At 46.3% G+C, this 22,085-nt stretch overlaps 1 protein-coding gene across 3 annotated transcripts in view; it reads right to left on the minus strand.

Moving 5' to 3' along the window:
* The window catches only part of SBNO2 (strawberry notch homolog 2), a 66,680-nt gene that overhangs the window by 30,274 nt on the left and 14,321 nt on the right, over positions 1 to 22,085 (minus strand). For 2 of the 3 annotated variants that reach the window (XM_075175406.1, XM_075175409.1), the window contains exons 3-4: positions 21,637 to 21,716; positions 14,512 to 14,635 (exon numbers count right to left, since the gene is read on the minus strand). In XM_075175406.1, the coding sequence (XP_075031507.1) occupies positions 14,512 to 14,635; positions 21,637 to 21,716 (204 nt within the window). Of the gene's footprint in view, positions 1 to 2,894; positions 3,115 to 14,511; positions 14,636 to 21,636; positions 21,717 to 22,085 lie in introns of those variants that run through there. The other variant, XM_075175408.1, reaches the window with a different exon arrangement.

Raw genomic sequence — 22,085 nt, forward strand, 5'->3', positions numbered from 1 at the left:
TGCCCATTAGGGTCCCGAAGAGAGGAAAGTGCCGGGCTGGAATAGCAACGGGATGTGTCAAAGCACTGTAACACAACCCGAGATGCCCTGGCAAGCGCCCTCCGCCTTCTGACCCCAGCCCCTGCGGTGCCCCAGCAAAGGCTCCAGCCCCACCATCTCCACCACCGCCGCCTCTGCTCGGGGCACGGGACTGAAATGGGGAAGAGGAAATCAGCCTCCAAGTCAGAGGGAGGATAAGATCAGTCCTGGAAATGACTTCAGTGAGCCCATCCTCTTACAGTTTTACGAGGCATTAGTCACAAACTTCCAGAGTCTCCCATTCGTCTCACCTAATTATGTTATCTAAAAAGCACTAAAACCAGTAACGTGCTAGATCCCCGCCCTGAAGAGCTTACAGTGCAACCCCAGTAAATTAGACTTGCTTATATACAACATGCAGTGTAATTATTTAATACAAGGCCATACTGATAACTACAACCTGCGTCATTATGAACCATGCTAATTACTCCACTGGTTTATATGGAGCAAACAGGAGCAGCTACCTTAGTCTCCTCAAGGGAAACGAAGGATCATCACTTAAACCATTGGCTCATGAAATAACAGAGTGAGCAAAAGGACTCCTTCCCTCATCGGGATAAAGCCACTGTCAGACTGATACTGGTTACAGCTGATCCCAGCCCCAAGGGACCCTCAGCCAAAAGGTGCCGAGCCCCCGACACACAGACAGAAGCAGCTGAAAAGGAGATGAAGACGTTGGGGGTAGAAGAGACGGCCCAAGAAACCATGAAGAGTGAGGAGGTTACAGGTGCAGGGAGCGCTGGAAAGGGGCGATGAGCGGAGCGGAGGGACTGCAAAGCCAGCTCCCCGATCTGGAAAGCGCTGCTTCTGCTTTTCGCATGGTCTGACGGGCTTGAGAAGCTGCTCGGTGAAATCACTCCAGAGAGGTCACCCGTCTCAGCCGTCACGATTTGAAGAGAGTTATTTTGTCCCTGTTTAAGGCTGGTTAATAAGAATTTTAAAGTTTTCTCACTGGAAATAAGAGGTTTTTTACAGTAATAGCACGTATTTTATGTTTCAGAGGAAGTCCAATTTCTGCAACAGATGGAAGTTATCCCACAAGGCAGGATCTTTATATCAAATGCTATTCTGCAACCATTCTCCACATAAATCTTATTTCTGGAATTAGGCTATTTGTTTTGGGGGCCTTTGGGGTTTTTTTTCAGGTTTTCTGGATTTCCGCCCCCCCCTCCAATTTAGCATAGCCTGCAACCAAAATCCAGACAGCACATTGCAGATCATCACTGGTGGGAGAACTTTCCCGCAGGGGGCTGGCAGACCTGCTTTGCCTCCATCTCTTCAGCCTGCTTTGTTGAACCCTCCTCTGCACCAGGACAGCGAATACCTGGGTGAAACGCTAGCTTGAAGATCTCAACCCTGAGGGCTGCGTCTCACAGCACAGACTTTTCCCAGTTTCTCCCGTTACAGAAGGACGGACACAAACAGACACCTTGAAGCCTGCTGTGAAAACACGGTTCAGAACTAACTGCTCGAGTCAGAGATGAAGTTTCAGAAGCCCATTACAAAAGAGCGATTCCCTTACAGCAGGGTGACTTAAAGGAGAATTTTATAAGGGGTCGACAGCCAGCTGATGCGGAGGCTCTGCACAGCTGCTGGCTAGGGGTCTCGCCAGCATGTTCTTTTTTTACATTGAAGTTGAAGTAACATCAACATGTGAGACAGAGGATCACAAATCATTGTCTGGTCTTCATACCAGAAGATGCTCTAGTGAGTAACTTCATTAAATCAATGATAATCATTTGCCGGACTTCTAAACTGTGAGTGCAAATTAATCGCCAGTTGATGCTACTATGGCACACTATTTGTATCATTATCCCGAAACAGAAAAGTTATCAAAACCAACAATTAACTCCCTAGAAAAGATCAGGAAAAAAATGGGGGTGAAACAACCCAAACACTTAACCTCCTTCTCCCAGCCACTGGAAACAGCTCAGTTCCTTTAGCCAAAACAAAGTCTTTGTTAAAAATAATGAAAGAACAGGTGAAGTCTAAATACAGAAGGCGTACGTATCCTAAAAATATTTTTGGCCATCAAGCCATCAATATAAATGGTTTATTTGCTCACAATCCAGACACAGAGGAAACAAATACTCCCTCTGCACAGCAACTATCGATTACTCCGCTACACAGCACACAGTTGATAGGGGTTTTTAAAAAAAACATATATATATATACACACACACACACACACATACATACAGGCACACACAAACATACATACAGGAACAAAGCTACACTGCCAGACAAGAAAGATTTGGTGTCTCGAAAATCACAGATTAAATAAAATTATGTTTCAGGAAAGACAGAATCAAGAATTAACAGCTGCAATGTAAGCAGTCAATCAGTAAAAGAAAATCTTTTAGTTGCCAAAAGCCAAAGTCTTTCTAAATATGGGGCAATAAACTTGCAGTCTTAAGGGTTCAGTGCTCTGGCTGGCAAGCGGTTCCCTTGCTTTTCTGTACGCAGCATCTGGTTCAAAAATAAAACTCTCGAAAGCTATTACAGCTACATAAACACACCAATCAGTCTCCACACAGCTCCTCTTCCTCCAAGTTTCGCAGTTAGTGACCAAGTTCTAACCGACAGGAACAGTCTCCAAGTATCACACGTTTCAGCAAAATACAAATCACATTTTCTGCACAGTAAATTTGCTCCCACTGCCCTGCATCAAGAGTTGTCACCCCTAAACCTCTGCTGCCATTGCAAAAATTACAGGGGACACACAAGCCCAGGACAGCAGCTGGGGCTGGCCACCCTCGCAAACAAAACACACCGGGAATTCCAAGGAGGAGAAAAAAAGAAAAATCAGGCATTACCTTGTAAAGAGATGGGAACTTTAGCCAGAACTGCATTTGGGACATTTTAAAACAGCATTCAGTTTGCTGTCGGCAGAGCAGGACGTGGATGAAGCAGAAAGGTGAGATTTTTCAGTATATAATGGAGAAAGGTCTTCATTCATGACCGCGACAGCAGCAACAGCCAGGAAAAGAGCTCATCAAGGGTTTTTAAAAATTAACATGCAGAAGAAAGGAGTGAAAATGGAGGAAAAAAGAACAGCCATACAGTGCGGCTGTCCTAAGCCTGTGGAAATTTGCATATAGTGTTTAGTCATGAAGGAGAATGCTCTTACTTCCTCTAAGTACAAGGGCTGACTTTCAGGAAATGATGCCTGCTTGGTAAGTCAGTGAAATTACTGGCAATGCGATGAGAATTACTGTATGTGGTGTAATTCAACCACAGATACACTGTAAACAAAGCTGTGCTCCGCAGCGGCGCGGCCAGACACGGGCCAGGAGGGCTCCGGGCAGGAGCCTGGCTCCCCTTGGCTCGTCTCCCCCCCGCCCCGTCCATCAAAGAAAACACCAGTGTTTTCCCCACGGCAGCCCCTGCTTTGGGGCTGGGGGTTCCTGCCCTCCCGATTTCAGGGGCTCAGATGAATTAATCAAATTGAAAAAGATTATGAAAAGTATTCGCAGCTTCCCCCCTGGCCCCCCCCCAAGAGCTATTCGCTTTCTTTTGTCTTCAGTATCTGCCCCACCCCAAATATTGCAATTAGAGAATAAAAAGGAGTAGCCATTTTCTTAACTTTCTTTTCTAGACCATTGTGATTTTTCTGTGTCCAGGAACATTGCCTTCTTTTTCCAAGGCCTTCCCTTTTGACTTTATTTAACAGCTTTGGTAACAGAAATAAGCAAATTTTCTGGTGGGGAAGAGAAAAAGGCACAAAAAAAGGCACATCTGAAAGGGATTCAGTCATCGTAAGCTTAAGGAAAGTTTGCTCCACCACAGCCCAAGGCTGAAGGAGAAGTGAATTTGCCAGAGTACCTCACCGCCCTGCAGAAAAACCATGAGAATTTTTCTGTTTGCTTTGGGTGCAAGAGGTTCCTGTTTGCTTCTCCCTAGCACAGCCGGTGCCAGCACCGGTGCCGAGCTCTGGCCGTGGGGTTACTGTCCCCCAGCTCCCGCAGGCTCAGACCCGGGCTGGACGCTGCACCGCGCCGTGTCCGGGAGCACAGCTTCGGCAAGGCTCGCTGCTGAATGCTCTCGCGCAGCCGTGCCACCAGAGGAGGGCAGGGAGAGCCCGGGCCAGCAAACCCAGCAGAGCACGAACCCAGCAGCGCAGATGCACAGGAGCACTGGCTGCAGGTCTCTCCGTTCCTGCTCCGAGTCTTTCCATGCAACCATGGCACGGCTTCAAGCGAAACGCAGCTCTTCGCTGTTCTGCATTAAGAGCTGGAGCTTGGTGCCTGCTGTCATTGCTGATGCAAGTGCTCTTGGGGCCTCGTGCCGAGAACTGCTGGAAAATCCCACTTCTCAAAAAACAAAACTTTGGAGCAACAGAAGACAGCAAGAGGCATGCAAGAGATGAGAGCAGAAAATGAGATGCTCTCCAACCCCTCCGAGAATCAGGGGAGACAAACCAGAGGGGGGTAGTTTTGCTTTACGACATCGGATGAGGAAGGAGGACCGGCTCCTGCAAGAAAGACACGCTGGGTCCCGGGGCTGCAAAAACCACCCACAGGTAGTAAACCCACAACAGGGCTCATTTCCAAGGGCAGCTGAGTACATGGCACAATCGACTGCAGCACAGCGGTTCCACGGGGATTAATACATCAATAGCCCTTAATAACGAGGACCCACATTCCATCATGCAAAACACCTAGTCCAGAAGAGTTTTTTCAATAAGCAAATGGGAAAGAAAAATGCCTTTCCCCAGGCACTCAGACGGAGATGCTGGTGCCGCGGTCAGAGAAAGCGAGGAAAGGACAGCCCCAGCAGCCCTCGCCCCGGGAGGAGCTGGAGCATCGCTGCTGGGCTCTTCCGTTATTAGAGCACATTTCACCTCCCGGTGAAGGCTGCGAGCAGCAGTTACACGAGTGCTGCTACACAAGAGGCATTCTGCAGGAACTGTGGTGAAAATGAAGCATTTGGTTTCTGTGGGCAGCTGGTTTGGGGTGGAGAAAGGCAGTGGGTTCTCACTGCTGCTTTTATCTGAATTTGATTGTGTTTCATTAGCTGGTAGTGCCCTGGAGCTTGGGATAGGTGCTTTAACGATGCGTTTGAAGTGAAGAGACCAAATACATTTTTGAAATGTCTTAATTAGTGACTTGCTAGTGACTGCCTTGCTGTGTGACCTTGATTAAACCACCAACTCTTGCCTAAGACTACCAAGGTCTCGCTATTTATGCAACCTTTAAAAAGCAGGTGGTTTATTTCCTCTTCTTTTTCTGTTAGCGAACAAATGGGGCAAAATGTAGGCAACAAAACTGGACTGCCAAAAGGAAGCAAGACGTATGACATTGTTACAGATAACCAGGACGGCTAAATTGATTTTGCAAGACCACAGTAATATAATCACAGAAGATAAGATAACCCACTGAGAAACCACCACCTGGAATTTTAACAACCTGTCCTAGGGGAGAAGGCATGCCGCAGCATTTCTGCTCTCCACAATTAATTCATGAACACGCATGCTGACAGACAGGGACAGGAAAGCAGAATTATTCCAGCATTCACATTCATTTGACTTACCGTCTTCCAGCAAAACCTGAAATGCACCACCCAGTTAGTTACTTTGCTGGGTAACCTTCACAGCATCCTCTACCACCTCCTAATCACTGACCTACAGGACAGCTTCCAGAAGGCGCTGCTGGTTTCTTGAAAGCACGTGCTGAACTTCTAGGAAAGCACAGATACAAATCAATATAGACTAACACACCTGTACAGAAGACCTGGCAGCTCATCTCCCTCACACAACCAAAGACTTTGGGACTAAATTTCCTGAGACACTTAGCTGCCAAAAGATGGGATATTCAGACGTGTCCAAGCACACTCCAGGCTCGGCTTCCCAACCTGGTAAAACACGTGGGAAAAAAGCCATGAATGTCTCTGCAAGCCAAGGCGCTGGGTACCTCCCCACGCGAACAGGCGGCCGCACAGGCGGGAGGGATACCTGAGCAGCGACTAGGATATATAATCAGATCACAGCAACGCGTCTTGGAAAAATAAGTCTAAGAGTAGCTAAAGGGTGGAAGAGTACATGCAGTTTGTCCTAACAGGGTTGGGTTTTTTCAAAGGGATGAAAGACGGGAGAGGATGTATTGTACAGACCGTGCCTTGCTTTTCCTATTCCCATGACACGGCTGGTTTCACCCAGCTGGGTGCAAGGCTTTGCTTTGCATTTTGGCTGTTTCGAGAACGAAGAGCCATTCCTGCCATGCACAGGGCAGCCTCTGCTCTCGTTTCAAAAGCGAGTCAGAGGAAGCAAGGTGCGTGGTGAGTGACTGCACTGAGAGGCTTTGACAAGTTGAGACCACAAATGGTTTATTTTTAAAACAGACACTAAGAACACGGATAACGAAGCAGCTGGTAGGTATTTTATAACCAAAGCTGAAATGCAGTGTGTGTGAGGGGGGTGTTCGGATCAGCAAACACACGGCTCCCTTGAGGACTGGAAATCTGGAAGGCAATTGCTGCTTGTTCAGGAATGGGGAGAGGACCAGGAGACAGCCTGCCACCGAGCACGCGCAGGGGGGATCTCCCGTGCTGGCGGGAGTGCAGAGAGCCTTAAAATAAGGAGAAACCAGGAAAGCTTGTGAAGCATAAAGGAGAGCCAGTGAGAGAGTAAACTCTCAGGTGATCCTGAAAGCTGGAGGAAAGCAGTGCGTGGCAGCAGGCAGCGAGATGCTGCGACTCGAGGAGTAACAAATATATGAGGCCAGGGAAAGAAAAATGACTGAAGGTGTTCGTGTCAGAGGCAATATTTCTCGTGGGGACTGCTGTGGTAGGACCACTGGTGTTTTGAGCGCATTACAGATCAGGACACGCAGTGACCGCCAGCAGAACTGGAGACTAGGAAACTCACTCGATCAGACTGACTCAGACCGATTCTGCTTTGAATTAAAGCATCTATTTTAAAACATCTCCCAGTGGTCTGCTATTAAATTACATTACCAGCATTTTTTAAGAGCACTCTGTGTTTCAGACCAGCACTTTTCCCGCTTTTGTTAGCTTTACGAAGGGGAGGAGGCAGAGAACAGTGCTTGCCAAGAACTTCAGAAGGCAGTTCTCCATCGCCTCCTGGGCCTCCTCTCCTGCCCAGAGGTGGACATCACTGTTTGAAGGCAGCAACACAGAAGAAAACTAACACGTCTGGAATGGGGGAGACGCCAGAGCCCTCCAGGCCCTCGTACCCCCTCCCTAGGGCCATGGGCATCTCGGCGGGCTCCTGCAATCCGCAGCCAAGCACAACTGACAACAAATTATGCCTCAAAAGCAGAATTACTCTCACTTAACCACAGGTATCTCCACCTGAGATAGTCCCAAGAGGTCCTCTCACGCATGGAAGGGAAAGATTTACTCCTAAAGCACGGTTCATCCAACCAAAAGGAGACGCTGCTATAGAATAACGTCAGCTGCGTCCCAGATCTGTGCCCCCCTCCTCGGTAACCAGCTCAGGGTGGCTAAACCAGCCGATCAGAGCAAACCGAGCGCTCGGTCGGTGACTCCTTGCTGATGCCTGAGCCCTGCACTTCAGGAACGGGCTGTAGCACCCGCGCACACCCCCCCGCCCCTTCGCTGTGAACCCAGCGCACTGGCGCTGACCAGCTACCGGTGTGCCTGGCTCCAGCACAGCTCACCTTCACGCAGCTCACAACCGAAGCAGCCAAACCCTTTCCGCGTGCCGACAGCCCAGGCTGATGCCACTGTCTCCTCGTACACCGACGGCAATACTCGCTCAGCTCCAAGCTGGGAGCTCAGGCAGGTGCATGGCCGTGTTATCCGGTGGATCATCTCAAAGCGCATTATCTAACGTATCATCACCAGGCACCCGACACGCGGTGAGCCACGGCGAGGCAGGAGCCCACGCCGAGAGCAGGGCAGTGGCAGACACCCAAATACCGCGCTCGCGGCTGTCCTGCCGGGGAGCGCACGCCGTCATCACCAACACAATTTCACCGTACTTACTGTAACTAGGTCAGATGAGCCGTTATAATCACAGCCTTCATTTTTCTAAACCGAGGCCTGAAGTAAGTGTTAGGCATCTCACCGAAAGTGTTTTTAAAGTGTAATTAAGTCAGCCAAAACCCCAACCCTGGAGTGCAAAAACAAAGACATAAGCATGTAAAGCAACTTGTTCGTAAAAGGCTTCAAAGGCTCCAGAGCCAGTTAATTGGCTTCAAATTGATTTTAATATCTGTATTCCCTGTAGACGTAACTCCAGGACAGTGATAGGAAGTTCCAGGACGTTTCTTATTCCAGTAAACTCTTCATTTCAGTCAGAACTAAGTCTTTCATATAATTTAATAACTGTTACATTGATTTCTCTTAAATCACCACAGCTCGGTGCACTGAAGCACTTTTAAAAATTAATTCTTTAAAGAGTAGGTTAATTTCTCCCCCCCACCTTTAACAAGAAAGATTAATAGGAGATTGCAAGGGGCTGGTGGTGAAAAGAGGGCTGGTTTATGACTAACACGTGTGGTCAAGAGCCCCCATACACCACAAGCAGATCAAACAAGGCTGTAACTGCATCTTTACAGCATTACTGCAAATGACTCTACGCAAGAGCAGCCAATTCCTCCCTGGCCCCACAAGCTCAATCAATCTGGACGGACCTCCTTCCTCCAGTCCAAGCACAACTCAAATTTTAAAAAGGGTCCCCGAGTTTCCTGCCAAAGAATTTACAGGCAGAGCTGCGGAGAAAAGGAAGGAGCTTCTCCAGAGCCCCCTTGCACACCCGCTGCGTCCACACCTTCTGCACTCAACAGGAGCTGCTCACCCTCGCTGCAAAAAGATGGGTTTTATTTTCCAGTGTAACGGATGGCAAATGAAGTCAGAGGAGAAGGCTTCTGTGCGTTCAGAAAAGTCCTGTTCTGGATAGCCACAAGCAGCACGTCAAATGAAGTTAAGCAAAGGGAAACACAGATTGACTATCAGAAACAGGCAGGATCATTTTAGATAAGAAAAGGAAGGAGGAAATGGGCAGAGTCGTGTGCTTTAAGTAATTCTAAACAGGATAGAACAATGAAGTTTAAAGAAAAATCTGTGGTGGCTAAGAGCAGCAAGCATTTAAGTGACAGGTATGCTTTTCTAGAATAGGCCGCTCTGCTTTTATGACAAGGCTCTGGGGACAGACTACAGCTCAACACACACCCCTGCGGAGGGACAGCAGATGCCAAAGTAGAAGTTAAAACCTCCTGGATTTAGTGTTTTGTTGCGGCAATTAACAGCTCTTACCAAGATAGCATCGATACGATAAAAATGCCTTTGCAGCAGAATTGCTGCACACAAGCACTGGATTCCAACTCACCAGCATCTGAGGCTGGAGGAATAAACAGCAGAAAATGAGGGAAACGATGGAAAACAAAACCTGCTTCTCTTCAGGACTTTGATTTCTAAGGACATGTGTGCAGTCAGTAGACTTTTTACACAAGGAGACGACACCAGAGGCTCTGGACGAGACTTTGGCTTGAGGCAACAGTTCCCAAGATCAAGAAATGCTATCAGACCCCAATATGGCCTCCTAAACCTCAGTTTAAGCCACTTGTTTATATAAAGAATGCCAATAGATCGGCAAGGATGAATCACCCAACAGCAAGCCAAAAAACAAAAATATTGTGGAGGAAACAAGTTCGAGTTCACATTAGGCTGTTCTGACCACACAAATGAAGCACCTTTTCCAACATGCAGACGGCGTTCAGCGAGGGTGCTGCGATACAGAAGTCACTCTTCACCAGACCCAAGCGGCAGCGGTGAATGATTCGACTAAAAAGAAATTCCCAGAGCAATTAAGAAACATGGCAAGTCCCACTCACAGCATCCTCAGGCCAGCAAAAGGTTTACACTCTGAAGGTGCAGCTGAGGTCCTCCGAAACAAAATACGGAGAGAAGACGGGGGGAGCAAACGCCAGTGCTGGAGGAAAACACGTCAGCCTTCCCACTTTCGGGACCCTCGAGTCCCCTAAACCCTAGAGCACGTGAACAACCCTCCGATCGTTGCCACCAATAGAAAGTGTTTACTACACAAATACCTCAGAATCATTAGTCATTTGCTCTTTAGACCTTTTAAATCCATTTTCAGTATTCCTGGAAAACTCTTTAAGGTGACAAACTGCCTAGAGGCTACGCAGTCCGAGGCCAGGCTGGAGTCCCGCTGCAGCCCAGAACGGCCGCAGGTACATTTTGGGGAGGCGGCGTTCACCGTCTTGCTGTCAGATCACACATGGAGAACACGCAGCTTCACTCCAGATCGGAGATGACACTTCCACCTCCTTCCTCTGTCCCCCCAGGACAGCACGCAGAAGTCAAGCACTGGCAGGCTGCTGAGATACACGAAGTAACCCGAGGGGATAGCAAGCTCTCCTGTGCCGTTGAGCTATCATAGATGGGATTTTGGTACCAGAGCAAAGACAAGAGAATAGTCTTGTATGAAGGCAGCACAAATTCCCACATAAGCACCCGATCTGCCTTGTCTGCCCAGTGACCGCAGATTTAATCAAGAATCTCTTACCAAAGCATGCGGCAAACTCCTCATGTTCTCTCTTTGGTTTCACTCCTCTGTTTGGTATGGTCGTAACAGCACAAAGTTTATGGAGCTTGCCACTCCTACCACCGCACTAGGCAAGTATGGAAAAGATAGGTACTTTCCTATACAGTCACCTGGAAAGATGTAACCACCCAAGCTGCTCCCACACCTTCTGAACGGCATGTTTCAACTTTCCAGGCAGATTGTTAATATTTAACAGTTTGGCATCTGGGACAGCAAGGAATCAGTAAAGTGGAAAATATTGCTGAAGCAAGGGATGGAAAAGCTCCAGGATGCTCCCGGATGACTCCAGACTGATGCCACTGCCTCCAGTTAAGCGCCTGCTGCTCTACCAGATCCAGGCTCTAATTCTGACTCCTGTGAAAAAATCATCAGCTTTTCTTTGGATGAGCAATGACTAGTAGTTGAGAAAGCCCTAGGTTTTATCAACGGATTTCCACGTTACTGCTTATTGCACTCTAATACGTGAGCACACTAAGAGCAAACCACGTAGAAAGCTCAAAGAAGTCAAGAGCTGAGTGTTCAAGAAATGCTGATCTGGCTCCGTACTTCAGCGGAACAAGCCGTTTGAGCTGGAGGATGACTAAAGACTGAAACGCCTCTTCGAGAGACAGTAGGGCACACCACTAGTGTTATTTCACGTGGGCTGTCATGCTAGACGCCTGGCGAGCACTGTCCATCTGCCCTGTGGCAGCTCTAGACAGACACCAGCACGCTGAGGTACGAACTCGATCAGATCCGTTTCAGATTGGAAAACAAAGCCCTGACAAAGGTCTCATTCAGTGTTTCTCAGTTTCAGAGCACACAGGGTAACACATCACTGCTTTGGGTTATCTGTGGGAATCTCCAGAAAGCCCCAAGCAGTAATGCTCAGTGCACGGACTTACAGACAACCACCGAAGACGACAGAAAAGCAGCCATAAAATGCTCTGTTCCTCGTGGGAACGTACATAGCACTACCTGCTATTACGTGGTACAACACCTGAGTAAGAGAACTGCCTTGGCTGTGTTAGATTCAGAGATGGACACTTTATTGTTTCTCTACTTGAAGCAGAAGAACACTTGCAAGGACACTGCAATAGGTGCAGTCTCACAACAGTCGGTTTGGAAAGAAAGGGTCCAAGCAAAATCCTAACTGCCTACAATCACCTCGCTCCCATCTGTCACTTCCTCTCCAAAAGGATGAGAGTGGCACAAGAATTATTTCTTGTTCTGGAAATCATTTGAGGTCAGTTACGTCTGGTTTGTCTCAGAGCCCTCCTGCTCTTTTAACACCCAGCTGACACAAAGAAGCATCTCCTTTTCACAAAGAATCTCCAAAAATCTGCTCTTCCAAGCTGGCTGAGATCAATTTCCGTGATGGAGCAGGGGAAGGAAGCTGATCGACCACTTAGATACTAGAAAATACGTAAGTTAAAGAAATAATTAAACCCTTTTCCCGTTAAACCCATCAGCCAAGCTACAACAGACCTGCAAACTGAGACCTATGGAGAGGACCGCTCTCCCTCTTCCCATCGCAGCCTGTTAAACGGCTTCCACAGGTTGATGAGATCACATTTCTGTCTCATTCCTCCCGCAATTAATTCTGCAGGAGGCAAAGATCAATGCTATTACAATTCGTTTACTTATCTGGTTTTATCCACTTAGAAGACTCTGGTCAACAGCTACTGGTGACTGACCAGATCCACTGTGTCAGGCGAGTCACTAACATGGCAACCCCAGCAGCTTTGCTCAGGGAGTTGAATTTGGACGGCCAGAGGAGTGGCTCACCTCAAAACGCACAAATCCACAGCATATGTAAATCCAAACCTGCAGAAATCAGAGCCCCAAGGAGGTTCAAAACCTCTCTTTAACCATGCCAAGAAAATAAAAGCACAATTAGGGGGAATTAACACATCCCCCTCAAGAAGAGGGGAAATGCATCAATTTGCTGATGCATCAATTAACGGAATCATGCAGGAAGAAGAGACAGATTACGAAGGAAAAAGTTTCTGTTTATACATGTGTCTTGACATCCAGCAGTCACTGAAAATAAAATACATTCAAAAGCACACAGCAGCTTAACGGGGCCTGCTGAAGTATTTCTCGGTGTGTCAAAGCACAATGTTAGCATGAAGTACATCCGTACTGCCCCAGTGTATCCTCGCGTCTCCTTTGCGCTGTTTTCAGCAGCTTAGGGCTACACTGTAAGGCATGCTTAGAATTAATAGTGAAACACCTAGAAAGGTCAATCTTCACCTGAACACAGAAGAGGGGAAAACAACAAACTCTGCTCGACCTCACACAACACCCAAGCAGTGCCTCTGGGCTTATCTATCGCACCGAGTCACAACCTGAGGCAGGCAGCTGTGATGTTCAGATTAGCTAGTTCCCACACTCAGAGGAAGCTTGGCTCTGACGGTAAGCTTTTTTGTGATCAGAAAAAAATAATACTTTTAGTGAAACAAAACTTGACTTATAGATAACATAGATGAAGATTCTGAAGAGAGCCCATGATTTTGCAGACCTTAAAGGTTCCTTTGAGATCCTCCGGGGCTTAAAGGTCCAATCTGTCAGCAACTGATGAGCCCTGAACCAACCTGTTAATCAGGTCTCATTAGAAGATCTTAAGCATACAAAAAACCAAAAAAAACCCCAAAAAAATCAATGACTGATTTCCAATATAAGCTCCCTGTAGCATTGTCTAACCGAAAAAGCTATTCTGCACATGGCTTGAAGCATGTGCCCGTCCCAGAGCACAGCCACAGCCCCGCTCCTTCTCGTGTTTCTTGTCTGATGGGAGAGTCGTGCCCAAACAACGGTTCAGGACACAAGACGGGCTGGAAGCAACGGGGTGCTCTGTAACTGCCTGCACTGCTTCTCCTTGGCTACTTCCCGCAGGGAAGCACGGCGGGCGGTGCCCTTTGCCTACCTGAGGCAGGACACCGGACTGCATCGGGCACCTGCATGCTTCCCAGATAACCAGTGACTTACTGAGATGGGAGAGCTGAGACTAGGGAGTTCATTCAGTTTGGCTGTCTCCTTGATAGGTAAACGCAGGGTAACATTCTGCAGTTTTACTCACTATGTATCTTCAGATGCTGGGGGAAACCCTAATGCAAAGAACATACACAGCCAGACACTGATAATACCTACATTAACTCCTAGAACGGATGCAGCTATTTATATCTTTCTTTTATATCCGTTCTTTATTCCAAGTCAGCTCTGTTGTATCAGCTGCTTTCCAGTCTTTACTGACCAATCTTATCACGAGATGTTGCCAAAAGCCAGTGCAACATTTCAAAAACGCCATGGGAAGAGCTCCTTCCCACCCAGAGATCCCCGAGGCGAGGATGCCTCTTGGTCCCTAGGGATGCCAGATGAACCAGGGTGACTATTCGTTCCTCCCACACTTCAGCTCTGCAAAAAATGAACTGGCTCCAATCTCAGTTTGCCAGGCACTGAGGTGATGCAATCCCCCGAATATTAACTATTCAGGAATCCACCACTTGTAATCAGTGAGAAAGCACATGCAACGTACGCGAGTGAAGAGCGTTTCAGGAGGCAAATGATTTAACTGAGCGAAGCATGTTCAAATTCACACTTACCTATACCCTCCCGCAAACGGGATTCTCCCATGCACTTTCAGTGTTTATGTTAAACATCACTTTAAAAGACAGAAGCAATTTTACCACAGATAAACTCCTACCAAGCCAACGGTTAGCTTCCGAATTGCTGTTGTCAGAGAATCTATCCCAACTACATACAAATTCCTATCAGGTGCTGGACAAATTTAAGATATTGCCCGTCTCTTCCTTTCCCCTCAATAAGGCAATACTGAAGAATAAAACCCATCACCATAAAGTACCATTCTCCCCCAAAGCCATCAGTAGCTATGTACTTACCTGAGGAAAATCACCATTTTTTGGTAAGAAGTCAGTGGGGTCCACAGATGCATAGTTTGTATCCAAGAAATGTGGTCTGCTGATGGAATTCATATAAAAATCGTGAGGGGAATTAAAATATTGCCTGTAAGGAAATGGGAAAAGCAGTTATTTCCTGTCAGTCCTGAGTATTTCTCAGGTTGCTTCAGACTCCATCATCAACGGTAAAGCTGCAACTATGGGATGACACATACAGGAGACTGATATTAAAAAAAGCTGTGTTTATCCACAAGAGATATCTAGGCAAAATAATACATCCACAAGTTATATCCTACTTCCCAGACTCAGTAGTGTAAGAATTTGGAAAGCTGTATTAAGAATTCAATTCTCGGCAATTTGTGTAAACTGGGAAGGATTTAATAGCTAATAATGGTCTGCAGGACTAAATAATATTTTCAGTGCTGACAACAGAGCAAGATTAACCCTCTGAGATGTCCCAGCGCCAAGCATTTGATGGGTGTGACAACCTGACAATCGCACTACATACGGACAAGCATCAAGTTTCACAGAAATATCACACCCGAACACTAGTTCGGGTCATAAAACTGAAACAGCCCTGCAGACGAGCACAGAGAGGAAAAGAAAACACCCCCTTTGCACACCCTTGACAGGGAGGTTTACCGGTCACAGATCTTAACTTAAAGACAGATAAAAACGGAAAGGTTAGGGACACGCAACCCTAGACAGAACTGTTAGCCCAGGCAGAGACGAATTACGGACGTAACCGATCGTACCTAGTTACAAAGCAAGGTCTCTGCCGAACTAACAAGTGAAAAAGCAAAGGTCTTCTGACTGCTCCCTCCTGGGTAGGGCACATGCCAGCGCTTCCTCCTGCCTCCCTTCCCCCAGCACCAGCTTCCTCCCAGCAGAGAGGAGGTAAGAATTGCAAAAGAGCAGACAATTCCCTTCCTCCTGCCCAGGAGCAGCCTCTGGCCTGTATTACACGACCGTCTTCTGGTTTTGCTATTACACACGCAAGCCCTTTCCCTCTCCTGCAGGAGCAAGGAATGTGCTTCGTAATCTTTCCCGTAAGGGCTGTGCACTCACGCTGCTTGGGCAATCGCCACCCAACACGTTTGCATGCTGGAACCACTAAAACGTTTCACCCGATCTGACTGGTTTCCTCTTGTGGCAAGTCGTATGTTCTTCGTAACGCCAGGGTTACAGAACCCACAGCAATAAACTTTAACAAGGCACTGGGGGGGAGGGAGAAACAAAATTTAAAAAGAAATACTACCCAGGAGCAGAGCTGGGGAATGACTGCAGTGCCAAAGTATTATTAAGCAATTAAAATGCCATGTGTGGCTAGCAGCTCATTAATACACCATGCTTAACATTTACATATGTATTTATGTGCAAACACAGTTATCTCGCTCTGCTAAATACATTTTTCCAGCTCTTTTTTCATCATTAAAGATAATACTCTCAGGAAGGAACAGCGCTCTCCCCCGCTTTTCCTTTTTTCCTTCTTTTCAGTGCTGCCACTGTTTTACCTTCTGCAGGGAGACACCGAAACAGCGACCTAACCCTGTGCGAATGCAGAGGGGTGGATTTAGCACACCTGCATGTAATAGCTCTGACAATCCAGCACTGACTCTCTAATCTATTCAGGCAAATTAAAATCTGTGTATAAATTCTGGGAATTAATGTATTTACACACAGGGAAAGGCTTGTTTAAATTGCTTTCAAGTTGAAACCGCTGTGGTCTCACTGTCTCTCTTGCATGAGGACAGAGCTTGGCCAGCGCTAACGAACTAACCAGAGAAGGGGAATATTATTTTTACCGGAAAAGTGAACACCGCCTCCTATTTCACCAGTACCTCGTGGATCTGAACAAGAGTCAGTTAAGGTAACGGGAAGGAGACCAAGACAGCCCCAACCTCCCTGGCCTGAACTGCTGTGGAATGACTAGCTTTGGTATGTTATTTTGCTTCCCTTAATCTTGGTTTTCAAATCTGTGAATGTGAGATAAACTTTCTTCTTGCAGTCTGAAATAAGAGCCAACAGCAACTCAGTGAACTGCTTTGAGATCCTCTTAGGAAAGCCACCAAGTACGCAGCGTTTGCCCAAGTCCTTTTAGTACCTTTGGTGCTGTGCTTTACCCTTCTTTCAATAGAAGATATTCACCCTCATTTGAAGAGCTGGCATAAAGCCACTGACAGGTTAGCTCAAATTAAACTGCAAAAAAAAAAGCATTAGCTGGAAGAATCAGGTATGGAAACCTTGCTGTATTGCCAAAGCAAAGGTGCGAAAACAGCCTCATAGCAAGATTGCCCTGTACATACCTGCTCACCCTCTCCAGGACTTAGCTACTGGTAAACTGCTCCATGGAAGCTACTCTGGGTCAACAGCTTCCCCTCAGAGGCCGGTGGTGTTCACTGGGTAACTAAAAATCGTTCTAGAAAGGATATTTATTACTGGATTTACAAAAGACTGCCCATTCGCACTGTTATCCTAAGATCTGACTTCGAGCTGCAGCACTAAAGAAGGAACCGGGTGTCCTGGACAATAGAAACACCACCTGCATTCATCAACTCCAACATTGCAAGTCTATGTCCTGTCATGGAGACGCTCACCTTGCCCATGAAGAGCCAGGGTCCGGCTAACCTGGCCCATCCCAGAGCCAAAACCCCTCTGACTGAGCTTGGACGACAGCCAGGGACACGCACAATTGAGGTCCATCCAACGGTTGTGGGCAAGTGCTACACCAGTCCCTTTCAGGCCACTGATTCACTTTAACCATTGAGGTTGGCTACTGAAGCAATCAAGGCCCTACATCAATTACTAACCTCATTATAATTAAATACATATGCTTATTATTTAGTCAGTGAAACTCATCTCTTCAGTGCTGAGATCAGAGTTTAATGAGTTCATGCTAGGGAGTTTGGACTTATTTTACTTCTTTCGGCTGCAGAAAACCAAGTGCTGATCTTCTTGATGAATAAAACCAGACCTTTTTAACCCAAATGACTAAACACATTTAGTTGTTAAGTTCTTAGAGAAATTATTCTGCACTAAGGTGAAGTTTAGACCGCAGAAGCGCTGTGCTCTTCAGACAGAAGAGGCTGCACTGGCTCCAACCAGCCCCCCAGAAGAGGAACATTCCATTGCGGCTAAGCCAGCATCAACACCACTGTGCTTTGCGGAAAGGTAGTCACCCCAATGAAACCACACGGACAAAAGGGAAGGAATGCTGGTCTCCCAATTCCATTTGAACTCTGTTTCACAGAAGAGAAAGAGGGAATCTGGCTCAAGATTTGAAGAAATCAGCATTTCATTGTGTGAAGAGGAGGTTACATGTGCTGACCCAGTACATGTCCTTCAACAGGTACCGGTTAAGAAAAGTAAGTGTCTGCTCCCTGCCCCACAAGCAAAACAAGCCAATAAAGCCAAGCCCAAAAATTCACCTGTTATGAAAAAGAATATTTAGAAATCTAACTCGAGGGACATTTTCCTGCAGGAAAACATGAAGGAAAGTACAGGAAGGCATGCAACGTTCAGACCCAACAAGCACCAACAGCCTTACTGCAGAGATGGTTCCTACCCTTCTTTAAGGAATAAAGCAGCTGGCCCAGAGAAATTCTTTCATCCCTGAGTCCTGGGACATTATGAGCTGGGTGGGGAGCATCTTTGGATTATATCAAGTTCAGACAATTGCTCTAAAGAGCAAGACTGCTTTTTTTTGCTGCCACCCACTCTAAACATAGCAGTAGTGGAACGGTTTGATAGAAGGCAAACCTGAGCTGACATCTGACTCACCCAAATCATTTGATGTCAGTCCAGCCAGCGGGTCTCAGGATAGGGCTATTTCACATACTCCAACAGGATGTTGTTGGGTGGGGTTTTTTTGTTGGGTTGCTTTGGTTTGGTTTTGGTTTGTTGGTGTTTTTTTTTTTTTTTTTTGTAAATAATTTGATAATTTCCTTCAGTTTTCCTGAAGCTTAGGACTTTCAACAGCAGGACCTAGAGGAACACACCGCGGACAGGCTTTTACAGGAATCCACATCTCAGAGGTGAGCAATGCAATGCACGTCCCTCCCAGGAGGTGGGTCTCCGTACTTTGACAGCTTTGGCTTGCTATGACAACACTTGTTTTGACTACTGTGATATTGTGCCTGCCTCATATGTTTCATACCAGCTGCTCATCAATGCATCCGATGCATTTGAAGCCCTTCTGGGGCCATGCTGCAATTTCACTGGAGAGCTCCTATGTGTATTTTGGCCAGACTTTATGCTCTGATGTTAGAGCCCTCCATTCAGAGATGCAAACTCCACATCTCAGGCCAGCAGAAGATCAGAGACGAGCTGGTGAGGTCACAGGCTGCCTCGGCATCAGTCTGGCACTCTTCTTCCCCATCATTAGACCAATTTATGTTTTTCAAAGCCTACTTTACTATTATAATAAGCAATACTCCACACACAGGTGGCAAAGTCTTGAACAGGGCATGAAAACAGCAGGAAAAGAGGGTGCTGTGTGTTTTGGAAACTGCGGAAGAAAGCTTTGCTCCAGGTTTTGAGAAATACTTTTTTGTAGATGTGTGACACCACTTCCAACAGCACAACTGGACTGACCCAGATTTCCCTGAAGCAAGGAATGTGTTGAGCCTACAGCTGCAAAGGAAGCCCAGCTCTTCAGGGATAATTGCCTTAGAAATGAACTGAGCTACAGCTCTTCCCTGCAGGGGACCTGAACCTCATTTGTTCTTTCAGCAAGGTTTAATACACTGTTTACATTTTTCAGGTTAAGAAAATCTGAAACAAAGAGGTAAGCTTTGGTATCTTTTAAAGAAATTCTGTAGCATGAAATTTAACTACTGAAAAGAAACAGGAAAAACCTGCTTCAGGACAAAGCTGTTGCTATGAGAATAAGCCATGTCCAAACACAGCCACTTGCAAATGAGATTTCTTCTGCAAGGATTTTGAAGAGAAACTTGTACTAACTCTAACGCCACCTGCATTTTTCTGTTTTACAACATGGGCTATAATTACAACTCCCTTTACAATCCCATTTTTCAATGTTTCCATCCCTTTCAGGATTCCTACCTGTAACACCCTAACCCTAAATCCACCTAAAAAAGATTCAGTTGCAGTTTTCAAATACAAAAGAACAGACGACTTTGGTTTTTCTGGAATACAGATATGGAAAATTTCACCTGAAAGGTAATTTTAACAATTACCAGGATATAAAAAACAGGAAGCTAAAGGTGCAGTCTTGGCTAAATCATTCTCTAGCAACTAATTGCTACAATAAGCCTCATTTCCAAAAGTAACTATAGCAAAGTGAACAAGTTTACATTTGTGTTAAATGCAGGCATGTCTTTGCAGGATCAAGATTATAATGTTTCCAGCAGAGTTGACACGAGCAGCAGAGCAGCACTAAACAGGAAAAAAGCAAGAGGCAAAACCAGAACAAATGGTCAAAGAAAAAAAGCCAACACAATAGATAAACACAATCTAATCTTGTGGTTCAATACAGCAGAACAGAAATTCTGTTATAGCTCTCTTGAGGATTCACAAAGTAATTTACAGGAATCAGGCTCAAAAAGTACACCCTCTTCCAATCAGAGACAGGCTAGCTAAGAGCAAGGATACCGAACTTATCTGATAACTCCTCTCAAATTCTCACTTTGGGGAGTAACTAGCAAGGCAGAGTTCCGTTCAGCACCTGTGGGACAGCTTCTTGGTAATCTTAGGTCAAGAACTGCCCTATTCCATCCACCCTCTCATGGCTGCACCCTCTCGTGGACCAGGCACACGAGAAGCAGGAAGAACTAATACAGAGACAAAACACGTCTCATCCCTCTGAACGGAGGAGCCGATTCTCACTGCTGACAGCCAGGCTTGAACTTAGACACTCCGGAGGATGGATCTCTCTGCTTTTCCACAAAGACGCTAAAATCCCTTTAGGAAGGAGGTTAAACTAAATCCTCAAGCACCTGGAACACAGTTGTTAGCTCACAACATCAAGTTCTGTTTCTTTCATTTTTCCTTCCTCCCACCTCTGACCTAAATAAAAACACATCCTGTATATCTGTGCCACTCCCTGTATTCACAAAGAGACCAAAGCAGCCATCAATCAGCCTTCAAACCATCTTCCCAACAATCAGCATCTCCCAGTCCCAACAGACTTCCAAGTCACTCAGTGGTGGCACAAGGCCACTTTATGTTGTCCTAAACATCTCCTGTCATTTCCCACTTTCTGATCCAGGATGGAGGTGCATCGTAAAGGGGGAGAAGGAAGAACAATATTTATTGGTACGCAAAGATCCCTCAAAAATGCTACTTTGGGCATGTAATCTAGAAAAGTTTTTGCACTGAATCTAGAAAACACGTCTGATGTTCTTCCCATCAGACAGGGCCATTGTTACTGGGCAAAGGTTACTGAAACCCACGACAAGTCTGCTTTACAGCACTAAACTGTGCTGAATACTGGGCAGCTTTACTTAGAAGTCAGTCACAATTTCTCACGCGAGCCCGTACTCATCATCACACCTTGTGGGATGAGTTTATCAGTGAAGAACATCAGTTAAGTTATAACCAGAGGAAAAAGTCATGACTCTCGATGAACTCTGTGCAGTTAGGGGCTGTGCACGTTTTTTCAATACTGACATGAGATGGTAGTATTTAGTCAGCTTCCGGTCACCTACGCGGCAAAAAATTTTAACTTCACCCGTAAGTCTGCCACCTGGTACCGGTAATACCTTCTTCCTTGTCTGCGCCATCTGTATAAAGCTAGAGATTGCATGAGGTATTTGCTCAGCTAGATTGTGCTAATGGGGTGTTTTTAAGAACTCCATTAGTGTAACAAATCCAGGCTAAAACAAGGCTGTTCCTCCCTTATAGCAGCCTCCAGGTTTACCAGAAATCAAAGTTTTTCTCTTCTTTTTTTTTTTTTAAAAAAAAAAACCTCTTTGCTGCTTTTTCCAAGATGTAGCAGTTTATGAAATGCCACAAGATCAGTGTGTGATGCAATTATTTCCCCATCAGTTAGTGAAATAAAGTAAACAAGGAAAGCAGTAAAGAAACAGTTGAATCACGGGGTGTGCAAGAGCAGAGGGGAATTATACAAAGGAGAACAGCACTCACTGGTTTTCACTTGGGAAAGATGAGGTTGGGAAAGAGGCAGGGTAGCAGCTACTCCATGAGTCGGCAGCCAGCATGGAATTCTGAAAGGAGAAACCAGAACAGTTACAGCAGCAGAGGACTGGCACGATTACCTGCAGCTGCACATCTGAGGCCAGGCTTACGACTTCTCTCCCTCAGTGCCTTCCATAAGCAGAGGTGGCTCAATCTCTCATAGTAGGAGAAATCGAGTGCTACGCTCCAGTGTGAGCTTTTGAACCTACCTTGCTATTACTGTCCCCAGAAGGACAATAGGGTCGGTCCCCTTTCCCAGCCCTTTAACATCAGCCTCTGTGGAAAGCGAGCGCTAACCCATTAACTTGAAATTGGCTTGCGTAGGCAAGCACCCAAAAACACCGTTCTTTTTGTCTTCCCACCTCCCTGAACAGTCTCCAACATTAACGGGAAGCTTT

The sequence above is a fragment of the Calonectris borealis genome, chromosome 28 (assembly GCF_964195595.1).
Source record: "Calonectris borealis chromosome 28, bCalBor7.hap1.2, whole genome shotgun sequence".
Lineage (NCBI taxonomy): Eukaryota > Metazoa > Chordata > Aves > Procellariiformes > Procellariidae > Calonectris > Calonectris borealis.